Source organism: Podospora pseudoanserina, chromosome 3, assembly GCF_035222485.1.
Source record: "Podospora pseudoanserina strain CBS 124.78 chromosome 3, whole genome shotgun sequence".
NCBI lineage: Eukaryota > Fungi > Ascomycota > Sordariomycetes > Sordariales > Podosporaceae > Podospora > Podospora pseudoanserina.
The window spans coordinates 2,984,983-3,012,238 of NC_085922.1; the positions used below are offsets into that span (position 1 = coordinate 2,984,983).

At 51.9% G+C, this 27,256-nt stretch overlaps 7 protein-coding genes across 7 annotated transcripts; 2 read left to right on the plus strand and 5 right to left on the minus strand.

Annotated features, from left to right (window-relative positions):
- Positions 1 to 354: 354 nt before the first annotated feature.
- QC764_308530 (uncharacterized protein) lies at positions 355 to 3,625 on the minus strand. Its single transcript, XM_062945960.1, has 2 exons — positions 2,687 to 3,625; positions 355 to 2,631 (listed from the first exon to the last, which is right to left on the minus strand). Exons 1-2 carry the CDS (start codon positions 3,249 to 3,251, stop codon positions 725 to 727), a joined length of 2,472 nt encoding a protein of 823 aa, XP_062802005.1. The 5' UTR covers positions 3,252 to 3,625; the 3' UTR covers positions 355 to 724.
- Positions 3,626 to 4,329: 704 nt separating this feature from the next.
- QC764_308540 (uncharacterized protein) lies at positions 4,330 to 5,095 on the minus strand (the record flags this gene model as incomplete). The annotated part of the gene is made up of 2 exons (XM_062945961.1): positions 4,330 to 4,962; positions 5,021 to 5,095. 2 exons carry the CDS (start codon positions 5,093 to 5,095, stop codon positions 4,330 to 4,332), a joined length of 708 nt encoding a protein of 235 aa, XP_062802006.1.
- A 1,321-nt stretch (positions 5,096 to 6,416) lies between these two features.
- Positions 6,417 to 7,146, minus strand: QC764_308550 (uncharacterized protein; the record flags this gene model as incomplete). The annotated part of the gene is made up of 3 exons (XM_062945962.1): positions 6,417 to 6,465; positions 6,541 to 6,609; positions 6,659 to 7,146. 3 exons carry the CDS (start codon positions 7,144 to 7,146, stop codon positions 6,417 to 6,419), a joined length of 606 nt encoding a protein of 201 aa, XP_062802007.1.
- Positions 7,147 to 13,840: 6,694 nt separating this feature from the next.
- On the plus strand, positions 13,841 to 15,725 carry QC764_308555 (uncharacterized protein). The gene is made up of 2 exons (XM_062945963.1): positions 13,841 to 14,905; positions 14,960 to 15,725. The coding sequence occupies exons 1-2, from the start codon at positions 14,522 to 14,524 to the stop codon at positions 15,143 to 15,145; spliced, it is 570 nt and encodes a 189-aa protein (XP_062802008.1). The 5' UTR covers positions 13,841 to 14,521; the 3' UTR covers positions 15,146 to 15,725.
- Positions 15,726 to 17,714: 1,989 nt separating this feature from the next.
- Positions 17,715 to 21,780, minus strand: QC764_308560 (uncharacterized protein; the record flags this gene model as incomplete). The annotated part of the gene is made up of 3 exons (XM_062945964.1): positions 17,715 to 19,906; positions 19,954 to 20,655; positions 20,724 to 21,780. 3 exons carry the CDS (start codon positions 21,778 to 21,780, stop codon positions 17,715 to 17,717), a joined length of 3,951 nt encoding a protein of 1,316 aa, XP_062802009.1.
- A 930-nt stretch (positions 21,781 to 22,710) lies between these two features.
- YUH1_1 (ubiquitinyl hydrolase 1) lies at positions 22,711 to 25,149 on the plus strand. Its single transcript, XM_062945965.1, has 3 exons — positions 22,711 to 23,467; positions 23,596 to 24,614; positions 24,676 to 25,149. The coding sequence occupies exons 2-3, from the start codon at positions 24,260 to 24,262 to the stop codon at positions 25,041 to 25,043; spliced, it is 723 nt and encodes a 240-aa protein (XP_062802010.1). The 5' UTR covers positions 22,711 to 23,467; positions 23,596 to 24,259; the 3' UTR covers positions 25,044 to 25,149.
- A 143-nt stretch (positions 25,150 to 25,292) lies between these two features.
- On the minus strand, positions 25,293 to 27,179 carry QC764_308580 (uncharacterized protein; the record flags this gene model as incomplete). The annotated part of the gene is made up of 1 exon (XM_062945966.1): positions 25,293 to 27,179. The coding sequence occupies one exon, from the start codon at positions 27,177 to 27,179 to the stop codon at positions 25,293 to 25,295; it is 1,887 nt and encodes a 628-aa protein (XP_062802011.1).
- Positions 27,180 to 27,256: the final 77 nt, after the last annotated feature.

Sequence of the window (27,256 nt, forward strand, 5' to 3'; positions counted from 1 at the left end):
TAATCGCCAATACTTTAGGTGCCTATGCCCGCCGTTCGTGATAGATATGAGATTGAGCAGGGAGCATGTAGACGTCAGTTATATATATATATACATATATATATGCCTTCCAACCTAACAGGCAATGCGCTATGACACAGCCTTGATCAATCTCTGAAGAGTAAGCTTTCAAGTAAAATCTCCGAGCAATTCCCACTTGTCGTTGACATTTCACAGATGGGGTATATGATGTCCCTACTTAAACAAACGAATAGATGTGCAGCTCTCAAAATTGACTCACATATGCCATCCTGAAAAGAAGCTCCAGCCTCAGTTGAGTTTGGTATAAACAGAATGGTGCTATTATTTTCTCTTGTTCCTGCCGCGGTAAGGTAGGGAGGTTACCTTGGTCTTGGGCGTCAGAGAGGGACTCAAAAACCCCGTTTGCCTATTTTCTTCATATATTTGAACCGAGTATATAGCTTCAGGAATGCCATTCGCTGGCTGCTCCAAAACAGGTGTTTTCTTCATAATTTTGAAGCGCCCACTTTTGAGTCACCTGGTAATTAGCGTGAGTATGCAGAGAAGTAGAGAGAGAAAACGAGCTATGTTGGGATTACTTGAGAGCCAGTTACCCACCAACTTATGTTTCCGTAGCTTGGAGAGAACTGATACACTGTAACTTGGTCCCTTGTGTCTTCACTCCTCAGCAGACAACTCCCGTTCAGAAAAGCACACCACCCAATCAATAAAGACAAATCTCCCTCTCCTCCGCCATCGTCTCAAACAGCTCCACCAAAAGCTCGTTAGATCCCACAACATTTGGCGTGAACACACCCACACGATAGAAACCCGAGGAACCACCACCGCCCGGCACAGGATGCAACACCAAACCGGTCGGCTTATGCAAGACAGGTTCGTCGCCCTCACCAACAGGGCGACGACCGTCAACCTCGTTACCACCAACATCACAGTACCCCAGCAACCCCAAACAACACGACGACCGCAGTAGCATCTCAAGAACAACCTCTTCATACTCCCGCATGACACCAAACCGGTCTCCCACCTCAGGATCAAAAATCGGAGACGCAAAATCGACATTAACCAGACAAACTGCCTGTCTGTCACCACGTACTAGCAATTGAAAACTCGAGCGCAGGCTGCGATCTAACCTCACAGAACATATCGTCAGCGAAGCCGCCAAAACTGCCACTTCTACGACCCGGGTTCTGAGCAACAGATGCGGATGCCGTTGAATATAGCCAAACGGGCTTCCCCCCAAAGGTTTCGTTCTCGCGTTCAGTATACTCGCTGCTGGCTGAACGTTCCAGTAGTGGGGAGGGCTGGAGCAAAAGATATTCCAAGTTTTCCCTCGCGTCAGCTGGCTCCACGAGGGTATACGCTGCTGCTGTGACAAGCCGCGTAGTCTATTGAGAAGGCTCTGTAACCGAGCCCGAGGGTGTGCCATAGTAGCACTGTCGATTGTCACACCATGGGAACAGCTCCTGATTTGCCAGAGCAGGCTTCGAGTGAGGTCTTGCTGCCAGTAACCAGCAATGTACTCTGGGTTCAACCTGATGGATGATGCTTGACTCGACGAGCTTTTTGCAAGATACCGATGATACACTGCTGCTAAACCCGAAATGGCGGGAAGAACGTCGAGCGGGTTAGTGAAGGAGTCGGTCGACATCTCCCCATACTTCTGTATCAGGTACAGCCACAAGTTAAGTAATTCAACTCGACTGCTTTGGTCATTCGGCCTCTCTACGTGGAACGACGCTTCCCTTGCGAGTTGCTGTTGCATAGATGGACCTCCAACGGCATCTAGTGACAGCCTGTCCCCCGATATAGTGCAATAACCCTGCGGCACATCGGTCGAAGGGGGACAAGCAAACTGCAAATGATCCCTCCAAAAAAGAAGTTTGCGCTGAGACGAAACTCTTTCTTGGAATACCCAACCTCGATTTGGCCAAACATGGCCAAACCAACGAAGATCTCCGAAGCCATGCAAGGGGTTCATATGTTTCTCGATCATACGTTCCGTCCCTGCTATGTCAAGCCGTAGGCTGAAGTAGCCGGCGACCTCATTATTTGTCGACCGAAAGGGTATGGAGGCTTGGTACTGATGGGATTCCATCAGCCCATCAACACAGCTCTTTGAGGATGCAGCACATAATGTTATATGTGCATTCCCGTAGACTTTGTGCATATCACCACATTGTTCTTCCCAGTCAGCTGTATCATCCTGCAGTATACAAAGCGCGTCCACCCAGAGATAGGGCAAGGCAAGCGCCCTGGTGACACGAACTGCATCTCTCACCGTAAGAGGCAATTTCTCAAGCTCAACCTTTTGAAGCCTGTATACCAAAGTATCTTGCGTCAGTGTATGCTGTTGGCTTGCAATCTCTGGGGGGCCCCAGCAATAACTAAGTGCCGCGTAATGTGGCACTTGTTCCGAGGATGCAAAGACTCTCTCTCTTGAGACCAGTCTTGCTGGCTCAGCTCGCACATCAAGAAGTCGTTTGGGAACAAATCTCGGATCGACGAGTGTATGGTTGTATTCCTTTGGGAGCATGTCCTTGATCCGAGACAGCGACTGAGGGTCTCCAAATCGCTCTGGCAAGCGAAGATAGGCGGCAACAGGCTGGTTGTCTATCACTTTTTTAGCTGAGAATACTCAATACTCGTGGTCATACGCATAACGAACCTTTGGCTGCTTCTGCCACCCACGTCATAAAGAAAGGTTCCCTGAACAACCCTAGCTCGGAGTGCCCTAACTGCTTGAATATGGTAACCCTCAGCTGAACGGCAAGCCGAGTACAGTTCCCTCGCAACCACGAGTAATATGCTCGAATTATGAGTAGTGAAGGGTCCAAACCATGGCGATCTTGGTCATTTTTTGAATCCGGACCTTCCCTGACACCTCGGAGCAAGTGGGCGTACTGAACCAAAAGCGCATCCCTTAACTTTTTGCAAAAGTCACATTTGAAAGAAGAGTCCCTAAGAGTGGGTAGAGTCGGTAGAGTATCAGACAGGAAGTATGCCGTCGTGGCAAGCACATCGAATTCACCCTTACTGATGTTTGGGCCAACCCTGCACCACCCCATCCGGCCTGGTCGCGATGCGAGTAGTTCATCAAGGTCTAACGCCAGCTTTGGGAAACGTTCCACGAACTCTTCTTTGAAGGTCAATAGGCTGCATCTCGAGCAAATGTGAGAGGGTTCGCGAGGTAGTGATTTGAGCGTTGGTGATCCAGGTCCGGAAGTCGTCATGGTGCATGTGCGCTCCTGAGTTTGCACAGTTGGTTGATGAACAGACTGGTAGATAGAGACAGAGCGATGATTGAAATGGGCAACTTTGTAATAGAACCGTGGGCGGGTCTTCGAGAAGACTTTTGGGAGAATGTGGTTGAAAGAGAGGGCATCAGATTCCCAACGAGAAGCCAAGCTAATAGCGGCTGAGCCTGCAGCCTCGCTCTGAGGGTAGGCGCTGCCTGCTCAGGTGGTTGCTCCTACCTAGTTTATTGATGTTCCGCCCGCAACTGCCATTAACTTCTGTAAATTCTCTATGAGGCAAGCACGGTAGAAGATCTTAAGCAGGAGCTACTCTCACTTCATCGATGTTACCTTCCAAGTTCGAAAGATACCTACAGGTGGGAGACGTGAATGCAATATCACCAGTCATGCCTAAAACCATCGCCAGAGTGCCTTTCAATAGAAGCACTTCAAGTACAAATCGTTCTCCTCGGCCAATCTCATTTGCTGCTGTGGAGGATGGACTCCCTCATAGCACATACTGATATCTCAATCCGGAGGGAGATAACTCAGATTTACGCATCTCCATCACTCGGATCCGCCCTGGTAGATAACCATCGTTAGCATAATCCGCGCCCCCTTCTCTCTCTCTCCCTCACAAACACAGCATTTCAAAACACATGTAAGCTCAAACTCCCATAGTACACGCCTTCCTTCCCCCTGCAGCTGGCACCCAGCGACCTGCCTCAAGAACGACTGGCGGTTGACAGTCAACAGACTATCCATGATCTATTACGTGATGCCGAATATCTTCAAGACTCTATCCAACTGCAAAAAAAAAGAAAAAAAAAGGTATAGTCCTGATCAAAAACATACAACACCGGGGATTCCCCAGTGGTCACCCACCTGAGTACTAGTCCAGCTGTGCGCAGCTTATCTAGGGGAGAGCGGACGGGATCCCGAGCTTTCTGCGCCATATGGTCGTATGTGACTGTTAAGGCAAGTACTTGACATCAAGTACCATAGTCCAACAGGTTGGCCACAAGTAAAAGCCCAGTGCTATACCTTCCCACAATATCTCCTCCCCTACCAACCCTCACCCCCGCCTCTCCATCAACCCCCCAACCCTCTCCCTCCCACCCAACTCCCAATCATCCCAACACAACCCCAAAACAACCGTATCCCTCCCTTTCTCCCCCTCCTCCGCCCTCCTCGGCACCCCCCTCCCATTCCCAACCTTTGTCTCCCCCCTCAAAACCATATGCCACCTCATCACCCCCTCCCTCCTAAACCCCAACCTCTCAGCCGTCCTAACACTAGCTTCATTCATCGCGCTAGCCCTCCACTGCACCCTCCTCAACCCTATTCCCCCCTCTTCAGGCCCGTCAAGTGCGTAACGCAGCATCAACCCCACAGCATTAGTGGTAACATGTGTCCTCTGATACTGAGGTAAAATAACGATACATCCAATCTCAGTAGATAAATGCACAGGCGAGGTGTCCATGAAGGACATCATACCCGCTAGTTCGCCTTCTTCATCTTCCGGGGAGGGGGGCCGGGTTTTGTCGATGACGGCAAAGGTGAAGTACCCTTGTTGAGGGAAGGAGGTTGTCTCGAGAAATTGGGTGATGAACTCGGACGTGGAGGTGTAGGGACCCAAGGGCATGTGGGCATAGAGGGAGGGGTGGGTGATGATGTGGGATGTGAAGGTTGGGGCGTGGGTTGAGGCCTGGGATGGGGTTAGTGCAGGTTTGGTGAACAGGAGTAAAGAAAAGGGAGAGACGAACAGAGAAAGGGACCAGTTTCACCCTGTCGTTGGAGAGGGTGCGGATGGGGAAGCAGAAGTTGTGGGGTTGAGACATGGCGATGGGGGGAATCGCTGTTGCTGTGGTGTGTTGAAGGTATGGCTATGTAGAGAGGAGATAGTTGTAGAGTTCTGCGTGGCTGATCGTCAGATCTTAAGGATGCAGCACCGAGGTGCCAACCCCTAGACAATTCCGGTGAGTGACTCACGGCTTATCTAGGAAGGCGTCATCAGCTCTCCCCAAGACAATCCGGGGGGTGGCCGGTTTGGCTATGGGAGAGCGATGCGCAAGGCTGAAAGGAAAAGTCCAACCTTGTAAGCAGAATCAAGGCATTGTTCAGTAATCACGGTGCAAATTGAAACTCAAAAGTGTAAAGAATGACCAACCAACTTCCGTTGCGTTGTCGTTGTTAAGTGCTAACTACTGAAGCTATCTACTTGAAGAGTAATATGTACCACGAAGGGTGAGAAGCAAAAAAAAAAAAAAAACTTTGAAAAAAAACTAACTAATTGGGGGGTATCATCATATGCGCCTGCCTTATTCCTTCAAAACCAGCAAAGATAAAAAAACAAAAACAGACTGATGGGGTATCTCAAAAACCATAAACCAACAAACATACAAGAGACCAATAACAAATGTCTCAGATAACACAAGATCCCCATCTCAAGGTAATAATAAAAAAACTCCAAGTGATGCTAGATGCCGATGATGATGATGCAAGGCGCTGATGATGTCGTGTACTGCGAAGCTCTGTGTAAAAATGCCCCCGACAATAAAAAAAAACAAATCCCAAACTTTTTTGTGTTCCCGAAAATGCCCAAAGTAAATGCTCGCTCGCTTGGTGAACAAAAGAAAAAAGTATTATGTTTCGGATGGAAGCATAGGAGCTGATCCAAATCGAAACGCGGAAGAGAATGATGATAGCGAAAACGGGTAGTGGCCGATCGCTAATTAGAAGGGATATTGGTTGATGAAGAAGAAGAAAAATTGTTGTGTGCGGAATGCGGATGTCCAAAGTCCCCTCGGCGGGAACCCGTCCGCGCGATGCGATGGTGGTAGACAGAACCACAGGATGTTGTGTGTGTTTTGTGCGACGGGACCAAAGAGGGTTGGTGATTGGTCGGCGGGAAGGAAATGTGTAAGTCCGGGTACACCTCGGGTGTTGGGTGTAGAGGGAAGGACGGGCCTCGGAAGAGACGGGTGGATTTCCCGACTCTGCCACACAAAAAAACCAAGAGCCCAAGACGGGCCGTTTTTTTTTTGCCCTCCGACGAAATCCTACTCGGATGGAGTCTGACCGCCGAGGGCCCGCGAAACGAGAGAAAAATCCTGCTGTTGCTGCCTCGGCAGAACAGTCAAGCTCTTTGACCACGTTGCGTCACAAAATGATGGCGGTGACGATGAGATGTGAGTCAAAATCAGGAAGGCTGTTATCCAAGGTTAGCGGGCTGTTCCGGCTTGTGTCGGGTAGCGCACTTTGATAAGGAAAACAAAAGACTTACCGGTTAAAGGAGGTTGCAATGGGACCGTTGACACCCAATACCCCATTACCCACCACCCACGCCTCGGCACTGGGTTGGTAAGGCAAAATGCCTTGCAGTGAAAGCGACCTCTCTTCACTCGGAGATGGGAGTCATGGCAGTGAGCTTGCTGGACTTGCTCTTCTTGGTGGCGCTAGCCCTGCGCTTGGCCTGCTGCTTCCTCTTCTCCTTCTCGGCGAGGACGAGGCGCATCACCTCGCGCTGGTAGGCCGCCCTCTCACGTTGCATCTCGAGGAGCTCGGTTTCGGTGGGGTACTGAGCGGGTGGTGACTGGATGGGAGAAGCACTGCCGTTGCTGGAAGAGTCGTCCTCGTACATGTCGCTGGCGCCAAGGAGGTCGTCGTCCGAGATGTATGACGAAACACGTCCCTCATAAGAATCCTGCTCGCAGAAAGACTCCCGGCGCGGCCATGATGGGAAGGCGCAGGTCGCGTCGAGTCCTCTGGTGGAAAATGGGCTGGCAGCGATATCCATGGGAGAGGCCATGGTGTGGTAGCTGCCATAGGGGCTGTAGGAGTGCGAGTAGGAGCTGCTCGTCGAGCTCGTTGATCCGTATGAGCCGTACATTGTGAGACTGTTTGATGTATGTGTCGTCGATGGTGACGTAGTAATAGTAGCTAGGCTGGAGTATATCAAGGTGGAGATGATCTTCGACTGATGTTTCTGTTTGTTGGATGGTGAAGTTATCGTTGGAGCAGATCAGGATCCAGAGGGCCGGAGTGTGAGGATGGGGGGATCATGAGTCTTATATCTACCTCTCGTGGATGACCAGGCATGGGAGGGCGGAAGCAAGGGTGGGTGTCCCAGGAAACAGGATACGTGGGGCAGATTGGGGACTGAGATTCCGTTTGGAGCGAAACAGGCATCTCGGGCAATGCTTGGATAGGAAAGACAAGTGACAAGTGACAAGGCAAGGGGGTGGTGGCAGGGGGAGGCGGGTTGCGGCGCGCGAAGGTATCTCGGTACGTACCCAAGTACCCTCCGTTTTTTGGGCTCCAAAGACGGAGCTTGAGTGGGATGCTGCCGTCGGGATCGTCCCCGTGTATGGGCACTCCATGATGAACACTAAATTAGCCTGCCTAGGGACCCTCGGTCGGGACAGCCACGGCCTCGAGATCCTGCCCAACCGCGGGCCTCCCCCACGCGCATGGACAAACGCTACACACCCGCGCTGCCGCTACACCTGCACGCAAACTTGCGGTGTCGATTGCATCTTGACCGCTTTGGCTTTTTTGCTCTTCGGCTCCCACCTCCCCTCCGTTTTGTATCTGTCATCATGCTGAATGAATCATCGCCGCCGGCTTACACAGCCCTTTTGTTTGTTTCCAGCTCCGAGTCGAACCCTCTATGACTTACGAGATACCACCTCGGCCGGTTGTATTTGTAAGATCGTGATACTCAGTTTCTCATTACGGGGGGCTCAGCCGACCGGAGCCCAAAAGAAACAAAATCCATCTGTCATCAAACGAGCCGGTTCCAAAATCCAAAGGGCCGGTTATTCGCAAGGGCCTCACCCTGTCCGGACGAGCTCCCCGGGACAGAGCTGCCAGGGTTAGAGAAGTTTTTTCACCTTCTGGCGTCGCGCTCGCGCCTCGGTCCCAGCGGCTTCTCATCTCCTTGCTCCTCGGCTCCGTTCAGGCGGACGGACGGGGGTGGACATTTTCTTGTCAACGTCAACCACCATTCCGGCCCCATTCGCCGCCTTGGCCACTTCTTGTTACGCCGTAATTTTGGTTGTTGTGTGTGGTCTGGGGTTGAGAGACCACCTAGACCTTTTTTCCCCCCGCAGACCCCCCTGTTGGGCCTCTGTCTCACCGTCAGCGCCCAAGGCTGCCAGATTTCGCACCTCCCACACCTCCTGCATGAAGTGAGGTGCCGGCGATGTACCTCGTGGAAGCCTCACCGCTCCCTGAATCCCCTCTTCCGTTTTCATGTAGCAAACGGCGGCTGCGGCAAGCGGTGCGGGCGGCAGTTGGGCATTTCTCTCAAGATACCCGTCGCTCTCCAGAGTAACAGTTGGGAGACGAGAGAAAGCCCTGATATCAAGAAAACACAAACTGCAAGAACAGTTGGCAATGCTGCTGCATGCGCAAACAACGCATTTTTTTTTTCTTTGCCAGTGTGGGCTTTTGTTTTCTGTCATTTTTTGCATCAGGCAGTTTGCTTTTCCATCCCTTTTTCATTTCTGTCTCTTCCTTGCAGATGTTTTTGTTTGTGATGGAGGGTTGTCCAGACCACAGTGCAAGTGACCTATCACGAAACCCCTCATGGCTATCAACCAACCACCACCAACTACTGAAATTTCAGTCAACAAAAACAAAACTATATTTTTCATGCCTAGCTGATTCACCGATCTGATGGGTCAAGGGCAAACTCCACATACCTAGCTATCTATCAAACAGGGGCCAAAAACCTTGATTTTCCATATCTCTCAAAAGCCTCTCAGCTACAAAGCGGACTCTCTCCGTTTCCCCATCTTATCAGTTATCACTTACACGGACGACGACGGGCCTCTCCGTCTGGGGTAAGAGATCGGTCGTGAAAGGGCGGACCCGAAACCCCTCCCCCACACACCACACACACTACACTTTTTGCGATGGAAATGGAAATATCTATACACACACACACACACGCACACACCCCATCTCGAACCCAACGAAATGGAAAATGGCAATCATGGTACAACCCGAGGAGAACAGCCTGCAGTGTGAAAAGGGGGAATGATGAAGAAGAACCAACAAGCTGTAGCACGGCATTTCTTGGGAGACAAAAGAACACCCATCACCACCCTCGGCCGCCAACGCGCATTTTCGCAAACTGATAATTCCAGAGCATATATCCGTAAGGTATGGTAGGGCAGAGGCTGACGTTGGCCTTCTCTAGATTACGATTTACACACACAACACAAGCAACCCACCGTCGTCGGTGTTGCTATCTGTCAGCAGCAGCGGCACTTTGTCCAAAATAGCTGCTGCCTCGTTTAACCACCATGCGATGCTTCGCTGTTCCTGACCATCAATCATTTTGCCTGACCGTTGGTTAACCTGCCTTACCGCCCCGGTTCTTGCTTGCGCACAAGTTGGCAACGTCATGCGCTTCACACTTCTTTGCCTTGTTGGTCTTGTTTTAGCTCCCGACGGTTGTTGCGCTTCCGTTGCTATCGGCCGGATAACAAACACCACCTAGACTACACCGAATGAATGACGAACAAAACACGGAATCAAACGCACTCGCCCTGTTTTTTGTCCGTTGCAAGAAAACTCACCGATCAAGTCGCCGACCACCGGCCCGTTTACGTCGTTCGGACTTGCTCCCAAATCCAGTTTTCCAAATCCTCTAGGTAATATTGTTGGTGACGACGGTTGGTGACACCCCCAAAACTTGTGTAGCAATGCATTTCCCAAGTTTACGGTGTTGACTGCGCCTCCCTTCTCCTGCAAAGTACAAAGATGAATGCGTATATCTATAGGGCTGCCTACGAGGGAGAGAGAGAGGGTTTGTTACACCAAGTTGGATGGCCACCATGGAATTTCGCGGGCGGGCGGTTACGGATAATGTGCATCACTCCCCCGCGCCCCCGCCTGCGCCGCTGACCTTCTCCATACGCCGTATTTGGGGGTTGCTCTCTGTCGAGTCAGAGTCGTGATTCTGTATACATGACCTATAGGGCAGAGAGGTGTGATTGCGGCGGTGAGGTTCTTTTAGAAATACCGATTGTCCGAATGCTTCACACCATTACCGTCGCTCGGGAGGTTATGCGAGGACCGAAAGGGCTGGATGGGGATTACCTATCGCCGAGAAAGGAGAGTATTGCTTACTCTTGGTCCGGGGGATGAGAGGCGCGGGGGACTGTGATAATGGATGACGACTTCTTTGTTGGAGTGTTTGTGTTACGCATGTAGGGGGTGGTCGGTATTTGCGATTTGGCGGCGATGAGATGGCAGACAACATGCGAAGTAATCAATATGCCGCGATACCGACACCGCAACTTGTCGTGAGAATCGGTGGTGATGGTGTTGTTGTTGTTGCTTGCTGCTTGGTGCTTTCCGATACCTGGCCGATGAACGGTGCCTCGCTGTCCGTTTGGGAGGGGTCGGAACGGAATCGAGGGGTTGAGATGTGTGTGGTATCGATGATAGGATACGATTAGATAGGTAGGTTGACGCGGATGGCTGTCCTCCCGGCCGGTACACTCGGATCGCGTACTTTCAACTACACTTGTATGCGTGCTGTATGCGCTGTTGACGCTTGACTTTGACATGCAGCAGCCTTTCACCGTCAGTTTGGTTTTTGCTGGTTCGAAATTCTGACGTATGTGTGTATGACAAGATGAACTCCGGCCCGGTTGAGCTTGCCCTGTTCCATCAACAGCCAGCGAAAACCGGATTGTTTCAAAGGGTCCAAGAAACGTTACCTTGCTTGTTGGTGGTGAAAGTGTCGTGCAGACCGCTTTTCGCTTTGGCTTTCCCCAGATTCTGGTGGCCGTTGCTGATTTGCTCAGGATCTCCATGTCAACTCCCGGACCGCTCCAGCCTGCGGATCAGAGGCCCACATGCTCTCCGGAAGGCGGGTCCCACCTGAAAATGTGGAGAAACAAGGCTGCTCAGCGCTGCTTGGTTCTTTCCAGACCTTCTGCTGGACCTTTCTCCAACAAGAATATCACCAAAAAGAAGGGTTGTGGTTGTTTGAGTAATCCCCATCGTGATAAGCATACACATAACACACGTGTAAGTAAGTAAGTAAGTAAGTAAGCAAGCAAGCAAGCAAGCAAGCAAGCAGGTACCCTACATTCGTCGCCACCTCTATCGTCCCAGCCAGTAAAGAAGACTGCTTCGGCGCGTTTTCGGCTTCATCTCATCAAAGATACCGTCGAACGTTCCATCACGATCCGGTAGAGCTAGGAAATGCGACACAAAATTGGAAAAAAAAAAAAGAAAAAAAAAAGGGAGATCAGAGCGCGAGGTCAGGGCGAGCAATGCTCGGACCCAGAAACCACTCCCGCGTGTTTCGTGGTCGACGCGGTTCACGTCTTCCGTTTTCCCCAGTTTTTCATCTCGAAGCCACGAGTTGACGCCATGAGCTAAGCGAGAGCGAAAGATGCGATAGACGATAAAAACCAAACTGGTGGTAAATTGGTGGCGCTGGAGGCCAAGAAAGCCCGAAAAAGAAACAGCAGAGCAGCCATCTTCATTTACCATTTGTTCACATTGCCAGAATATTTTCGTATTCACCTCAATTGATTTTCTTCTTTTTTGCTGCCACTCATGCGTACCACCTCACCGCAAATTGTGAGGGCCTAGACAGCGCATAGCGGGAGATACCCTAATCTAAGATCCTTCGTGTCTGCACAGAGTTGCATACCCGTCAACCGCGTACCGGACCGGCTTCGTCATCCGGGCTCTCCCTATATGATGGAAGAAAGTTTGTTGGTGATGTTATCACTTCTCAGATACGCTAGCCGGTTGCTCACATTCCGGTTTTGCTTCCGTTGGCCGGGAGGACTTCCCGTTGGCCGCCAGCAATCAGCCAGGTCTGGGATCACCAAACACTACCGCGCGCCGGCAGGGCATCCGGGAATCAAGGCGGTCAAAGCGCGTTCAGCTCCCTCACCTCCGTGCCATGTTCGTCCAGTCTCCTCTCCCACCACCGTATCCGCCCTTCCGACCGACCGTTCAGCCAGGAATTCAGCCGTCCCAGCAATCCCCCCCCCCTATTCTATCCCTTGCCCTTGACCCTGACCCTGACCCTGACCTGGTCCAGCCAGAGAAACGGAATCCACGGTCAAGAAAACGGTGAACGGTCTCGGTGGACATGTGAACCGTGCAATGCCCACCCCATGTCCGACGATGCGGCCGGAAGCTGTCCCGGAGGCTTGTCGGGTCTCTCAATTGCCCTGTTTGGGACCTGTCAGGGCCTAACGGAGAATGGGATCAACACAAGATTGCAGGCAATTCATCCCGACCGACACCGAGGCCGGCATTACCGGTAGCTTTTTTTTCTTGCTTTTGGGCATTGATGTCGTCGACATGTCACGCGGACACCGGCGACGACAACTCGCAATTTGAGTGTCGAGAAAGAGACAATTATTGCGAGGGGGTCATCACCACCACGAAGCGTGGGGAGGTCCCCTGAGAATTGCTTCTTGTCGCACGCATTCTCGAGGCACATAGAAAACGGAATCCTATCCCTTGCTCCCCTCCCTATCGCCGCGGTGTGTCCAGCTTATCGGAAGGGGAAGCGCCCAGCCCGCACACACCGAGGATCTGGGAGAGTGGACCTTGTCCGGGGAAATGAGGGTCGCTCGCGCGGGGGATTCGGGAACGCATGGGATTACAATTCCCTCATCCCTCCCATCCTCCAAATTTTCTCGCATCCCACTCCTTCCTTCCTTCTTTCTCACCTCGGTCGGGGAAGGTCGCCATTTCGCGCGACGTCGCGGGCAGGGGGGGCGGCGGCCTTCGGCGTGGGGGTGGGGGGTAGCTAGAGTTGATAATCGGCTGGCCCAAGGGAACGGGAAAGAGAAGCAGGAAAAGGAAAGCGAAATGTTTCAAAACACCATCCCAGTCCACCAGTCCTGATAATCGATAACCCCCACATGCATCATTCTGCGTGCTTTCGCATCTGCCTCAGGATGCTCAAAACGATGCTGCTGCCCGCTCCCACGCCTCTTGGCTTGTGAAAAGGGCCAGGAGCACCAAAACCACCGCGACCTTCCTGGTCCGGAAGCTCGGTAAGCATCGCAGCGTCGTCGCATGGGAGCGACTACTCTGGGTACGGAAAGTGTCAAAAAACTTCTCGAAGCCTGCATGGAAGGGTGGAGGTAATATCGGCCACCCGGGGACGGCTGTTTACACTCTTTCGGATGAATTTGGGTCCTAGGAGTTCTCCACGATGCCTTGCACCTTACAAAATCTACAACCGACGGTAAAAGGGCGCATCACATGCTTACTCCGGCGCCTCCGTCATCCTCAGACCTCAGTCAACAAGTACCACCACCACGAGGATCAAAACGGCCGTCTCGCGTCGAGACACCCACTTCCCCAGAGTTTCACAGAACGGAGCCTAGGCTACTGGCAAAGGGACCTTTGGCCTATCCTCTCTAATCTGAGGCTGTGCGAGCATGTGTAAGACGGGACGGGGCGGTAATGTCGGTCGTGTGTCTTGCGGCTTGGATGCGGAGGTAGGTTGAAGAATGACTCAACCAACGTTCATATGTCAGCCAGGCGAATTCCTCATCACCAGACCCGGGAGCCTATACGACCTCGGGATCTGGACAGGAGCATCTGATACGATGATGCCAACCACCAGTCTTTTCTCTTCGACATGGTGAAAGTCAAACAAAAACAGGGAAACCCGCCCATGACGCAGCTTTTGCCATTTGTTCTCCCCTTTCCCAAATGTTAAACCGAGGCTTGTGTGGTCCAAGAAGTGTTGGCCCCGACGAGTTGTCAACCACACAGAACACAGATGCTCAATCTGGAAGTTTTGACTGGATGAGGCGAAATGCCCAACTCAGCGCTCCTCGCTCCTGTCCCACCGTTGAACTGGCCCGCGATACCTATGCGGTCACAGCCTAAAATGGCTGTGCTCCATTTCAGGCCCGACAAACCCACCCAGCCTAGATTCCCAAAAAGACACATTTTCCTCCAATGGATGGTGTAAGTGCAATTCTGGGCCCTCTCATTGGTGGTGGTGCGAGCGAGTTGGTACGGATTAGAAATGCAGCGTTTCCCACCTACCCAAATCTGCAGGTTGCATCTTTTGCATTGCATATACAGCAAAAGCGAGGTACCTGCTGACCGTTGAATCGGGGCCTTTTCTCTTCGCCGGTGTCGATCCGCAGATCCGGCGATCGGTCGGTGGTGTTGGGGTTGTTAACCCCGACGGTTGATAGTCGGGCTGGTGCGGAGAGTTGTGGGGCAGTTATCGGTGCGGGGCCGACATGCGGGGCCGATGTGGACTCCGGTTTATTACACAAAGGACACATGGCGCTGGGATACGGCTGGGTCAGTTGACTCCGGGCTTGTCGGGATGGTATTCCGAGTTGGTTCCGAGTGAGGTTGGAGTGTATCGCCGATATGTCGCACGAGGCAAACTAGCAACTGCGATTCAACTGGCAGCATTCCTCTCATCCAGGAGCAACATCGACTTTATCCCATACGTGGAACCATCTCAGCACTTCCAGAAGCAAAGCATACAGCCACTACCGGAACCATACAACATTGCTCCAGATAACATCCCAAGTTTCATCTCACATCACCAACCCTCCTCACTCCCCTCCAAACCACGTCCATTCAAGCAGACCAACTCCACATCTCCCTCTCTTGTACCCTCTACTTCTCCCCCCTCACATCGGAGAGATAACTAACCTTAGCTACAGCAGTCTAGCCAAAAATTCCAAGGGCGCCAATGCAAGAGATCAGATCAAACCGCGATCTCCATATGCCTGAACTCTCCTCACCTCCAATACCACCCTATCAACCCCAATAAGAGCCCAGATCCGGGGATAAGCAAAGCTGTCACGTACAGCATCTCATACACTACCACCGTGATTCTCCTGCCTTGAGGAGGGGTAGATGTAGAACAACTCCTATCTCACATTTCAAGGGGGAACGTTGCTTTGGTGGTCGTTGCACATTGTGATATGATACACTTATCATCCTGGGACAAGCTTTCTCCCTAAACCAAACAAATCAGATATACCACACCTCCCAAGCTATATAACTTCCCGCGATGCCAAATTGTGATGGCGGCTATACGAGACACGTAACTAAAGTAGGGCCAGGGAGGGTGGGCTTGCATGAGCGTTCAGTCACGTTATTTCATCCCTTTCCTATCATCCCTTATCCTCCAGCGTTCGCTTATTATAGTAAGTTGACTCACATTTTGTGACAAGCAAACATGATTTTCGCCGCCCGCTGGAAAATAAATGAGTAGGCATAACACGAGCTTTTTGACATTTGAGGGGGGGGAAGAAAGTGTGAGTTGTGACGGCGACAGCTTACAGGCCACAAGACAGCCAATCAGAGCTGGGAATCACTTACACGTTTTTGCTTGGCGGTGATTCGTTCGTTTTTTTGCAGGCTGCCTTTTCTTGCGATGACCCCCGCGCACACACAGAAACCTTTTGCAAATGAAAAATAGTTTACAAGAGAGATATGTTTATGCCTTACCGAGCACCCCCCCCCTTTCTGGATCATGTGGAAATTCCCTTTTGTTTAGGAGCTTCTAGGCATCGGGATGTGTCGGTTTAAATGTACCGTTCCAAAGTGAGGGGTCAAAGGAGGGGGTGGGTGGGTGATAGAGAGAGGGAAGAAATCCCGCCGAGCACAACCCAACAACAACTGAGGGAGCAAAAGTTACACCCGCGCCACCCTCACACGGAATACCGCCGACTCGAAAAGCGGCAAGGTAAGGCGAAGGGCCGAAATGCGGAGGGGGGTTGTCTTTCAGGGTGTCTGGACCTAAAGAGGGGAAAACGAAACATCAAAATCTAGATTTTTGTCGTGCTTAGATCTAGGCGCGGCGGTTACGGGCGCGCGCGCGGGGTAGGGTAGGTTAGTGTAAAAGCACAAGCGGTGTGTTGTAAGTTCAACAATGGATGGGGATAGGTCCCCCCACCCCTCGCCTCATCTTTCCGATGCCTAGATTATCGTCAATGTCGATGTGGAAATGGGTAGGTACCAACGTTTCCAAAAAGATGGGGAACTACACAAAACGGTGAAGGAGGGGATTATTGGCAAATTAGGTTACCTGCCTTAAGAAGTCTCATCTTTAGTCTTTGATCGATCTACCATTCCGATTCAGATTTTTCTCATCGGAAAGCGGGTAGGTACATTTGGCTTCTGGTGTGTACACAAGCCAATTTACAATTTCGTGGGGTTGGTCGGGAGTTGGGGTGTACCGTGTGTTGTTGTGTGGTGCGACTTACACACACCTCTCACACTCTCTCTACCTACCCGCTGGCCCTATCCTATTCCTTGATGCCTTCCAGGTTTTTGCTGGCCTGTACCCCGCGTTTAGGTCTCGACACGCCGGCAGCAAAAGCACAGAATTGTCACACTCAACCTTCGCTCATTGGAATTTCCACAAACGAGAGAAAGCTGGGGCAAGGTTTGCTCTTGGAAGGAGGGGCAGAAAGAGAGAAACGCACAACTGTGCCCAACTGATTGAAAGTGGAAAGTTTGATGAGCTGGCCGGCATGGAAAAGCCCACACACACCAGAAACTTACCAAAAGGTCAGGTTTAAGGTAGGTCTCAAGGAGGTTGGGCGTTTTTTTTTGAAGCTTCATCAAGGCATGTCAAATGAGGGAGAAATGTAATTCATCAATTAGACATTGCCAGCGAAGCTTTCTGAGGGGCAAGCATGGGGGGTAGCTTCCATCTTTGAGCAGAGCTGGAGATTACCAACCGATTTGATATTGGTCGTCGTCGTAGAAACCAGGCGTGGTGTGGGTTTGAGGGAGAAAGAAAACGGTGCTGCAATGTCATGTTGCCCCTCCATTGTTGGAATGCACGACTGCCCTATCTGCCTATGCTGCGGGCCGGTGGACTCTGCTGCTGGAGTTTGAGAAAAAGGTCAAGATTGAGGCTGAGCAGGTATCGTGGTATTCGCTGTCAAAGGGTCTGGTGATACTCTCGCCATCTTGGCCGCTCGAGATATGTGCCCAAGTAGGCAACCCACGGGCGCCTGGCCGAGCCACGACACCGCGTAGTTTTTAGCATCTAGGCAGCATCTGACTGTGGTAGTCTCAGTGGTATAGTAGTTCAATTTGCCTGAACAAATCAGACTATCTTTGGGAGGGATATCTGCTACAGAGCCCAAGGTGAATGACGAGTGATGTCATTGGGACCCTGATGAAAACTAAACAATGGATAGTATCCACAACTCCACCTCGAATATCTCCACCGCAACCACCACCAAACAGCATAAGACAAAGACTCACAGTCAGTAAATTATAGGCATCAGACTGAGGAAATAATAAAATATGCCTCATTCAGGCATCAGGCAAATTGCAAGCTTCTTGTGGCCTGGTTTGGCGTGATACTCGAAGGTAAGAGGGGGCCGAAAGGTCGTGAAACACTTCACAAACTACCTAAAATAAACCGAAAGAATGTTACTTGATTAGTGCCGTCTATCCAGAATTATCCTGAGCCTTAATATCCGCCCCGTTGTCGATGAGGAGCCGCGCGATAGCCTCGCGGCCATACCGTGAGGCCAAAATCAGTGCCGTTGATCCATGATTGCTACGAGCTTTAATATCCGCTCCGTTATCGATGAGGAGCCGCGCGATAGCCTCGTGGCCATTCTGTGAGGCCAAAATCAGTGCCGTTGATCCAGAACTATCCTGAGCCTCGATATCCGCCCCGCTGTCAATAAGGAGTCGCGCGATAGCCTCGTGGCCATACCGTAAGGCCAAAATCAGTGCCGTTGATCCATGATTGCTACGAGCTTTAATATCCGCTCCGTTATCGATGAGGAGCCGCGCGATAGCCTCGTGGCCATTATGTGAGGCCAAATTCAGTGCCGTCCATCCAGAATTTGTATGAGCCTTAATATCCGCCCCGCTGTCAATGAGGAGTCGCGCGATAGCCTCGTGGCCATTCTGTGAGGCCAAAATCAGTGCCGTCCATCCAGAATTATCCTGAGCCTTAATATCCGCCCCGCTGTCAATGAGGAGTCGCGCGATAGCCTCGTGGCCATACTGTGAGGCCAAAATCAGTGCCATTGATCCATAATTATCCTGAGCCTTAATATCCGCTCCGTTATCGATGAGGAGTCGCGCGATAGCCTCGTGGCCATTCTGTGAGGCCAAAATCAGTGCCGTCGATCCAGAACTATCCTGAGCCTCGATATCCGCCCCGCTGTCAATGAGGAGCCGCGCGATAGCCTCGTGGCCATTCTGTGAGGCCAAAATCAGTGCCGTTGATCCAGAACTATCCTGAGCCTCGATATCCGCCCCGCTGTCAATAAGGAGTCGCGCGATAGCCTCGTGGCCATACCGTAAGGCCAAAATCAGTGCCGTTGATCCATGATTGCTACGAGCTTTAATATCCGCTCCGTTATCGATGAGGAGCCGCGCGATAGCCTCGTGGCCATTCTGTGAGGCCAAAATCAGTGCCGTCGATCCAGAATTATCCTGAGCCTTAATATCCGCCCCGCTGTCAATGAGGAGCCGCACGATAGCCTCGTGGCCATTCTCTAGAGCCCGGTAAAGTGGCCTATATCCTCTCCCATCGACTTTGTCAGGGTCTGCCCCTCCTTGAATTAATAATTTCACAATGCTTAGCCTGCCCTCCTGGGCAGCCCACGATAATGGCGTCCGGCCTTGGTAATCCCTCAAATCCTTTTTGTATTTTAAACCTTCAGTGATATCGACGCCATCGCAGACAATCGATGACAAGCCCAGAAGTGCGGCTATGGCATTTCTATGGCCGTTTGCTAACGCAGCGAAAAGCGGATGCTGGTACCTTTCCCCAGGAACAGCGGTAGCCACTTCTCTTTTCATCTGTGTACGAATAAGGTTTCCCAAGCCTTTGTCTGCTAGAACATAAAGCGGAGTTGCATGGGAGCCATACCGCCGAGCTTTGTACTTCTCGAAGTAGTTGATCACCCTGATTCCATTCGTATCAAAGAATTGGGTCAAAAAACCGTCTTGCGGAACCACAGGCGCCGCAGCATTGGCATGGTAGAGGACCTGCTGACCGGCATACTCCAGGAACGAGCATTTCTCGGCCAGGGCGTTCCGCTCGTTGTCTACGCCCTCTGGCGTGTCGATGATCGCCCGTACTGTTGGATGATGCAGGTATGTAGTGCAACAATGCTTGAGGATTTCGTGGCTAGGACCCTCCAAGTCGAATCCAAGTTCAGGCCACAAATCCTGAATGCCCTTTTCTTTCACCAAAAAGTCCGGCACTGATTCATGAATAAACTGCACGGTCTGCTGCTTAGATTTGGTGATCTCAGCAAGCCCCTTCGAGGAGCTCGTGACTAGCTTGACGGCATCCATGTGTGTGTCATCTGGCAACTCGGGATCGACAAGACGCCGCTCCAACAAGCCCGCCCATAGCGCATGGCGGAACTCTGCTGGAGTCAAAGGCCGCTTTGCAAAGAGAATCCAGAGAATGCAGAGCTGTAGCGATTCAGTTCTATTTCGATCTCGTGCCAGCATGCTCCTGAAGAGTTTACCTAATTCGGCCGGGATTTCCGAAAGCTTCTTTCTGAGAGCGAGGGCGCCGTGGCTACTCTCATTGTTTAGGATTTCCACTACCAACACGACCCACATGAAAACCCCAGCAGCTTTGTCCAAGATTTGGGATTGTAGTTCTTCAAGAAGCGGGCGGTGCGCGATCCTTAGACGACTCTTGACGTACTGTGCCAAGTCTTCTTCGTGTCCTGATTCCTTCTCGAGGTTGAGCAAGATTCCCCGGCAATATCAATGTACGGATATGGCCGACTTGAGAAACAGATTTGAAACCGAATGCCTTTATCAGTGGCATTCTCTGCCAATTCTTCGAAGAACTGGACCATGTCCCGGACTTCCTGCTCGTCACACTCATCGAGGGCGTCGATGAAGCAGGTAAAGCAGCGCTGGCCAAGGGCCATGACAGCGTTGCTGAGAAGATCCTTCAGAGCGTTCAGGCCAGGGCAGTCTTGTTGGTTCCGCGGAACAATGTCGGTGTTGTCTAGGACGGATTGAAGGTCCGAAAACTCGTGCAGGAGCTGCGACAACAGAGACCGGTACATCCCGGAGATGGACTTTTCCAAATAGTCGCCTCGTGCATTGAAGAAGAAGGACACCACGGCCACACTGGGCTTTTTGGAGCCTTTCTTCATTTCCAGGTACACGAACTTCATCATGGTTGACTTTCCGGCGCCTGCCTTGCCTCGCATCCATAAGAAGCCATGATGCTGTGATTGCTTCCTAGGGTCAAGCCAATCCTGATACTTTGAGTGCTGTAGTAGCCAACGGCAGGTTTTTGTATATGCAACCCGAATAGTGGCTCTGCGGGCATCGATTTGCGGGAATTCAAGGCATCTCAGCAAGCGTTGCCGCCGTTCCAAAGCATAGTCGACTACTCACATCCCCAGTCAGCATGATACTAGAGGAGAAGAGACGGGCCAGGGCAAGGGTCTGTATTACCGGCAGTATCGAGCTGGCTCACATTGATTATGGGAGTCCGATCAAGTGTCCTGGACGGAGGCGGAAGCCCTTCCAGCAGTTCCCTCGCGTATGCAGCTGCAGTTGCAGCAGAATAGTCTTGCCACTCCTTGTTCTTGTGGGAATCCGAATAGTCGCAAATTCCACGAATCGGCAAGCACTGGAGGTTATCCATCATGCCGGCTGACTCCATCTCGAAGCACAGCGCCGATAGTCGCTGAGCAATGTCATCCCGTACTTTCCCGTCCTTCATAACCCTGTTTCCCGAAGCGATGACTCCGTAGTGGATCCTGGGTTCGTCAGAGAGGCGTGCGCCTCGTGGTTGCAGCTTTGCTGGGTCGCAGTCAATACATGTTGGAGCCTCGAGAAGGTGGTTATAGGACGCTTGGAACAGGCGATCGGGGTGGTTCGGGCGCAAGATATTCGGAAGTCGGCTTCGCAGGATCCCTGCCATCCGACTGCTGGAATGGTGCGGCCCATGCTTCGATCGTAGAGCGGACACAGCTGAGTTCAATAGCCACGAAGGAGTCTTCGCATCAGCCGTTTCTTGGAACGAGCCGCCCGCAATCACTTTGCCCATGTCATACTGCATGACCCTCGTGCCGACGACAACATCACCTAGGTACAAGTCGGCCTGGCTAGGGGATCCGCCGCCGATGCCGACCATTAAGGTAGCGCGGATGCTCGGAAAACTCCGCTTCAGGTTTGTCGCGACGATTGCGGCGTTGTTCGTTCCATACTGTCCCGGCAAACATGTCATGACAACGTTGTGCTGGTCGATGCGTCCGAGCACGTAGATGTTGTCGTCGCCGGCTTGGTTGGGTGGCAGTGGGTGTTCCTCGTCCAGCATGGCACGCGATACCGCCAGTTCTAAGGGAAGTGCACAGATCCAGGCGATTGTGTAGTCTCCATGCACAAATGGAGGGTACGCATCGTGGTTTGGGTAAATGCTGCCATGGGAGGATGTGTCGAAGATTCTTGGCCGTTTCGGAAGGCTCGCAGACGGTTCTTCATCTTGGTACGTTCGTTTCGGAGTCATGGCAGGGCGTTTGCATTACCGACAATCGTGGAAATCGGTCGGAAGTATTCGTGGGTGGCAGATGCTGGAGCGAACGTCAGACCTGCCAGCTTGGAGCAAAGTGTGAGGTGTTCATGATGGCGCAGGCGTGTAAATGAACATCTCGAAGGAGGCAGCCGAGCAGGTCAGTGGTGCCACGTGCGGCATCAGGCTCTGCAGGTACGCTTCCTTTTTAGACGTCAAATCACCTTTTTGGTGCCTCTTAGTTTCCCGCTACACTACACACTAGGTTTCTGACGTTCTAGAAACCTACAATTTTATCTGTCTTACACCTGAGATTCCGAGATGTTGTGTTAATCTCCCAGGTACTGGCTACACAGGCCTACCTTGGTTCGCCGCCAGGTCAAGTCCGGTTTTCCCAACTTCCTCAAGGCTGCGTCTGTGCAACGCCCAATGAGCCATCAGCTCTCTGTCCGAGTGCCCTCCAGTTCGGTTGTGGTGGCACCGTAGACTGAAATTGTCATGATTGGAGATGCCTACGAAGTGGAACAGCCTGAACTCAATCTTACCAACATGACTTCTCACAGCTCAGACGGCTATGTGAATTTACTCAGGACTGCGTCACGCAAGGACTGTTGCATTCTCCCACCTCCAAATCTGCGAGCTGCAAATAGATTATCATGAGGCTCAATGACACAAACAACTAGACACCATGGCGCGAAGGCGGCGCTACTTCAGCCTCGCCTCCAGCCGCTAGCTACCAAGGCAGTGGGTTGACGGCACCACAAGCTAAAACCCAGCTCACAGCAAAGGAAATACTATGAATATTAGGACGAGAAACAGCAGACGCTCAGGTTAACTGGGCCCTTTTATCGGCAGATTTTTATATCGACTCTTACCGCCGTTAGCGGTAACCGTGGTGTATCGTCCTATTAAGCTAATTAAATCACATAGTAACTTAAAGATATCCCAACGATAATAGATTATCTCTGCGAACCCCGTCGTTACTAGGTTCTTTAATTACCCATTAGGTTTCCCAACCCTTCTAAAATCTTAAACTATCATGTCTGCCCCTCCTCGGCGCTCTTAACGAGGGGCCCGGTGGCTGCGTCTATGGACGGGGCTAGCCCCTCTCGAGGAAGCCCGGAGTCTGGGGGAGCTTCCGGGGCCCATGATGCTTGCCCCCGGCTCGCCCGGTTCGCCTAATCCTTCCATAGCAATCGATCAACAGGCACGTGTGGTTCACGACACAACAAACGTTCATTTCACCTCACCTCGTTCCACTCATCTTGTCAACGAGCGTCCCCTCGTCTCAAAGCTCAACGCCAAACGCAGAGTGTGATTTGCCTTAGGTTTGGATGGCGCCCTGGAAACATCAAACAGGACATGGTTTAAAGCACACTCCACACTACGGTCCAGCCGACAACGGCAGAGTAACTCTGTAAAACCGTTGGGTTAGCCCCACAAATTCGACATGTTCTAAAAGCGACCGAGGAATTCATGCGAGCGGGGATTTTGTGTTGATCCTAGGTTTCCCGTGCTCTATCTGGGACAGCTCAAGATGGGAACATGGCAACCATTTGTTATGCGTCACGTACTCCCGTCTGACATCTGGTTAGCAGGCTTGCGTCTGTCACAAAGAAGAAAGAAAACAAATGCTATTGCTGATACTTGATAGCAGCTTATCTTCAGATATCACTTCGACAAGGTAAACGCCCGATTAGTTCCCGACTTTCACAGCTGGTCTTGGGTGGCTGCCAGTTGGGTTCCCAGCTGCCGCTACTAAAAAATGAATATCAAAACGCTTGCTGAGGCTTTTGGCGATACATTCCATAGTAGACGAAAAACTTCACCGCCACAACCCACAAAAACGGCCACCAAAAATCAACCAAAAACAATGCGGTTTTGCGGATAAAAACATACAACACCAGGGATTCCCCAGTGGTCACCCACCTGAGTACTGGTCTGGCGGTCAGCTGTTTGACTAGGGGAGAGCGGACGGGATCCCGTATTTTCAGCTGCCTATGGTCGTATGTGAGAGAATGGAGTGGATAATGGGGTTGTATGTGCTGTTGGGAAGAAGAGATGGCGAGAGTTTCCCATGTCATTGCATGGGAAACAGAGAACGTTGACGAAGAGACGGAATGACGGCGAAGAACGGGCTGCATACTCTACAAGAAACGATCTACAAGACACAGCTGTCGACATCAATGTGGCCTTCGAATCAGAGTCATCGCTGGTCCAGAATGTGGGTATCATCTTCTGGAAGAAGAGATGACGATATCTATGGCTTGATATGAGGTTGTGTCGGGCTGTAATCACAGAAGGTGCAATCGTGCAGTTCTTGCCATGTTGTTCGTAGTCAGTTGGCACCGGCTGTTGAGTGGTGCCAAACTCACTCCTCTTAGCTCTCATTTCACTTCTCACTCTCATCTCACCGCCCACTCAAGCAGCCTCGCCGAACAGCCCCTCGCTCACAAATCCTCACACCAAGCAAACCATGTCCCATCAATACCGCAAACACTTCACCCCCCTCGAATCCAACCCCTCCCTCTTCACCTCCCTAGCCCACACCCTCGGCCTCTCACCCGCCCTAGAGTTCCACGATGTCCTCTCCCTCCACGACGCCGACCTCCTCTCTCTAACCCCACGTCCAGCCCACGCACTCATCATAGTCTTCCCCACCTCCCCCAACTACGAAGCCGAACTCACCACCAAGGACAAGGACATCACCCAGTACACAAGCAGCGGTGACAACGAGCCAATAATCTGGTACAAACAAACCATCAACAACGCCTGCGGCCTCTACGCCATCCTCCACGCCGTCAGCAATGGCCACGCTCGAGACTTCATCAGTAAAAACCCTTTATCCCATCCCATCTCATGCTTACGACATGGCAGTTAACCTAGAACCAGTTCCCAACTCACACCTCTATCAGCTCCTGACAACTTGCACGCCCCTCAACCCACAAGACCGCGCCGCTTTCCTAGAAAACGACACGAACCTGGAAGCAGCGTACAAAACTGTCGCTCTACAGGGTGACTCGGCCGTCCCTGAGAATCCAGAGGATGAGGTCGACTTTCATTACGTGTGTTTTGTCAGGTCGCCCAAGAACGGGCATCTATACGAGCTGGACGGAGACAGGAAGGGGCCAATAAATCTAGGAGAGTTTGAAGAAGACGATCTCCTTTCTGAACGGGGATTAAGAGTGCTAAAGGAGTTTATCGAGAAAACAGAGTGCGAAGGGGGAGTTAGCCTACTTGCGTTGGCTCCGGCGGAATAGGTAGGCCAGATGGTGGCTATGCATGATCAAAACTTCAACCGCCATTGCTTGCACACTGAGCAGGTATAAAACAGACAACTGCATGCGTGTCACGACAAAATGAACCCATTCATAAAGGCGTAAATATCCCTCGGCATTCGGATAATACATGCCGCTTCTTGTATCTAAAAAGACCCAAGTTCCATAAAAAGGGGCATATCCCTCCCATATATATCCATAATACCCCCATGAACGGTCACAATGATCCAATTAAAACGTCTTCGACTTCTTCTTCCCCTCCCTCTCATAAGCAATAACCCCATTCGGCACATCCTCCAACGCCCTCGGCTTCTTCCACATAACCGACTTCATAGCTCCATACCACCCCAGCTCCTGCCTCTTCCACGCCTTAGGCTTCTCATGCCCATCCTCTGACCTCTGCAAAATAATTCGCGGTCTATTCCTGTTCCTCCCAGCAGCAGCAGGCAACACCTCCAACATAGCATCATCAATGTCCTCGTCCCAATCAGGCTCCATCGCCGCCGTCGCCATAGCAGCACTCTCCGGCGGCAAGCCAATAGCTCTCTCCTCCATGTCATGATTCAAAACAAACACCACGCTCGGATCATGCGGCACTTGTGGTCTCTGCTGTTGCAAGCCCTCCCCGCCGCTGCTGCTACCACGTCCCTCCCCAGGATGATGTCTCCGCCAAGTAACAGTCCTATGCTCCTGAACTTCGACATCCACAGTCCCATCACTCATACCGCCTTCGCTGTCAGTGCTGAGTCGTCCAGGAACTCGTCCCGGAACAACCAGGTCGGGCGCAACCTCCACCCAGACTTCGGCCTTGCGGATAGTATCCGCATATATGATCAAGACCGACATGATGGAAAGAGGAACAGCAGCAGCCCAAAATATCCAAAACCTGGAACCAGAGGGGCCAAAAATCTCGCCCATGGACAAAATTCCAGAGACGATGGGTAGGGGAATGAGAATACCACCCATATAGCTGATCCGGTCCAACGCTCGTCGATTCTCCTCCGCCGAAGGCCGATATGCAAGCGCCCTTCTCAACCGCGCAGCTCTGACCGCGGTGCTGGGTATGCCAAAGCGAGTAACCGCCTTCTCGCGCACCTCATTCTTTGGCTGCTGAAGCACAGGCGGGGTTGTCAATAACGTAGCTGGTGTCGACGCTGCCGATCTAGGTGAACAAGGTGATCTTCGGGAAGAAGGTGAGCCAGGTGAGCTAGGCAACATGGGAGCCGAAGCCGACTTGAGCGGAACAGGTCTCTTGATGGTGGGTAGAGACAAAAGCGAGATTCGCCGCTGTGCTCTGTCGAGAAGTCTTCTCCAGCATGGACTGCTGCCCTCCTCTTCGTTGAGCTCCAGAGATTGCAAGACCTGCCACCAAAACGCCATGGTATTGTCCGTGACGGGGTGAGAAGGCGACTCCAAAAACTCAAACAGCTCCAACCATCTGTCGTATGCCAAATCAAGCAACAGCTCTCTCAGAGATTTGTGATGCGTTTTGCCACTCAGTGTGCTCAGAAGAGAAGCTTCAAAGCTCCCAGCCTCGTTGGTTTCGCTGTAAGGGGAGGGACTAGGTGGATCGCGAAAAGAAGCGACAGGCGTCCTCCATGGTGCCTTGCGAACCTGCCAAGAGCGTCTCCAGACTGGATTGTCCAAGAGGAGCAGGTGTCTCTGATCAGAGATGCGTAGGGCCATGCGGCAGAAAACGGCAGAGGTCTTTCCGCTGCTCGATGGGAGAGTTCTGACAGGTGGAGGGTGCACTGTGTCGGTCTCGTCCCTGTCGAGGCGGAGAGGCCTGAGTCCCTGCATCAGCTCTGGATACTCGAGAATGCTCCATCGTCTTTCGCTGCTGGAGGCCTGCTGGTTGACGAGTCCGCTTCTAGCAAAGGGTCTGTACTCGCGTCTCGAGGCAAAGGATTCGAGAAAAGCAGAGTCGCTGCCGTCTAAAAGGAGGAGCACATCGGCGTACCTGGGGGACACGCCATGGAGGACAACTATGTCATGCCAATCCCCAGCCTCAAGCTCAGTGCTCTTTTGGAGGTGTTCGGCGAGGGACTTTGGCGTGGGTAGGGGGACGAGTTGACCTCGCCTAACGACGTAGGCTGGGTGGGAGTCGAAGTCGGCCATACTGTGTCTGGTGGAAAAGTGAAGTCGATCGATTTCGCACGTGAAATTCTACAGGGCCAGTCTTCCGTGCATTCTCT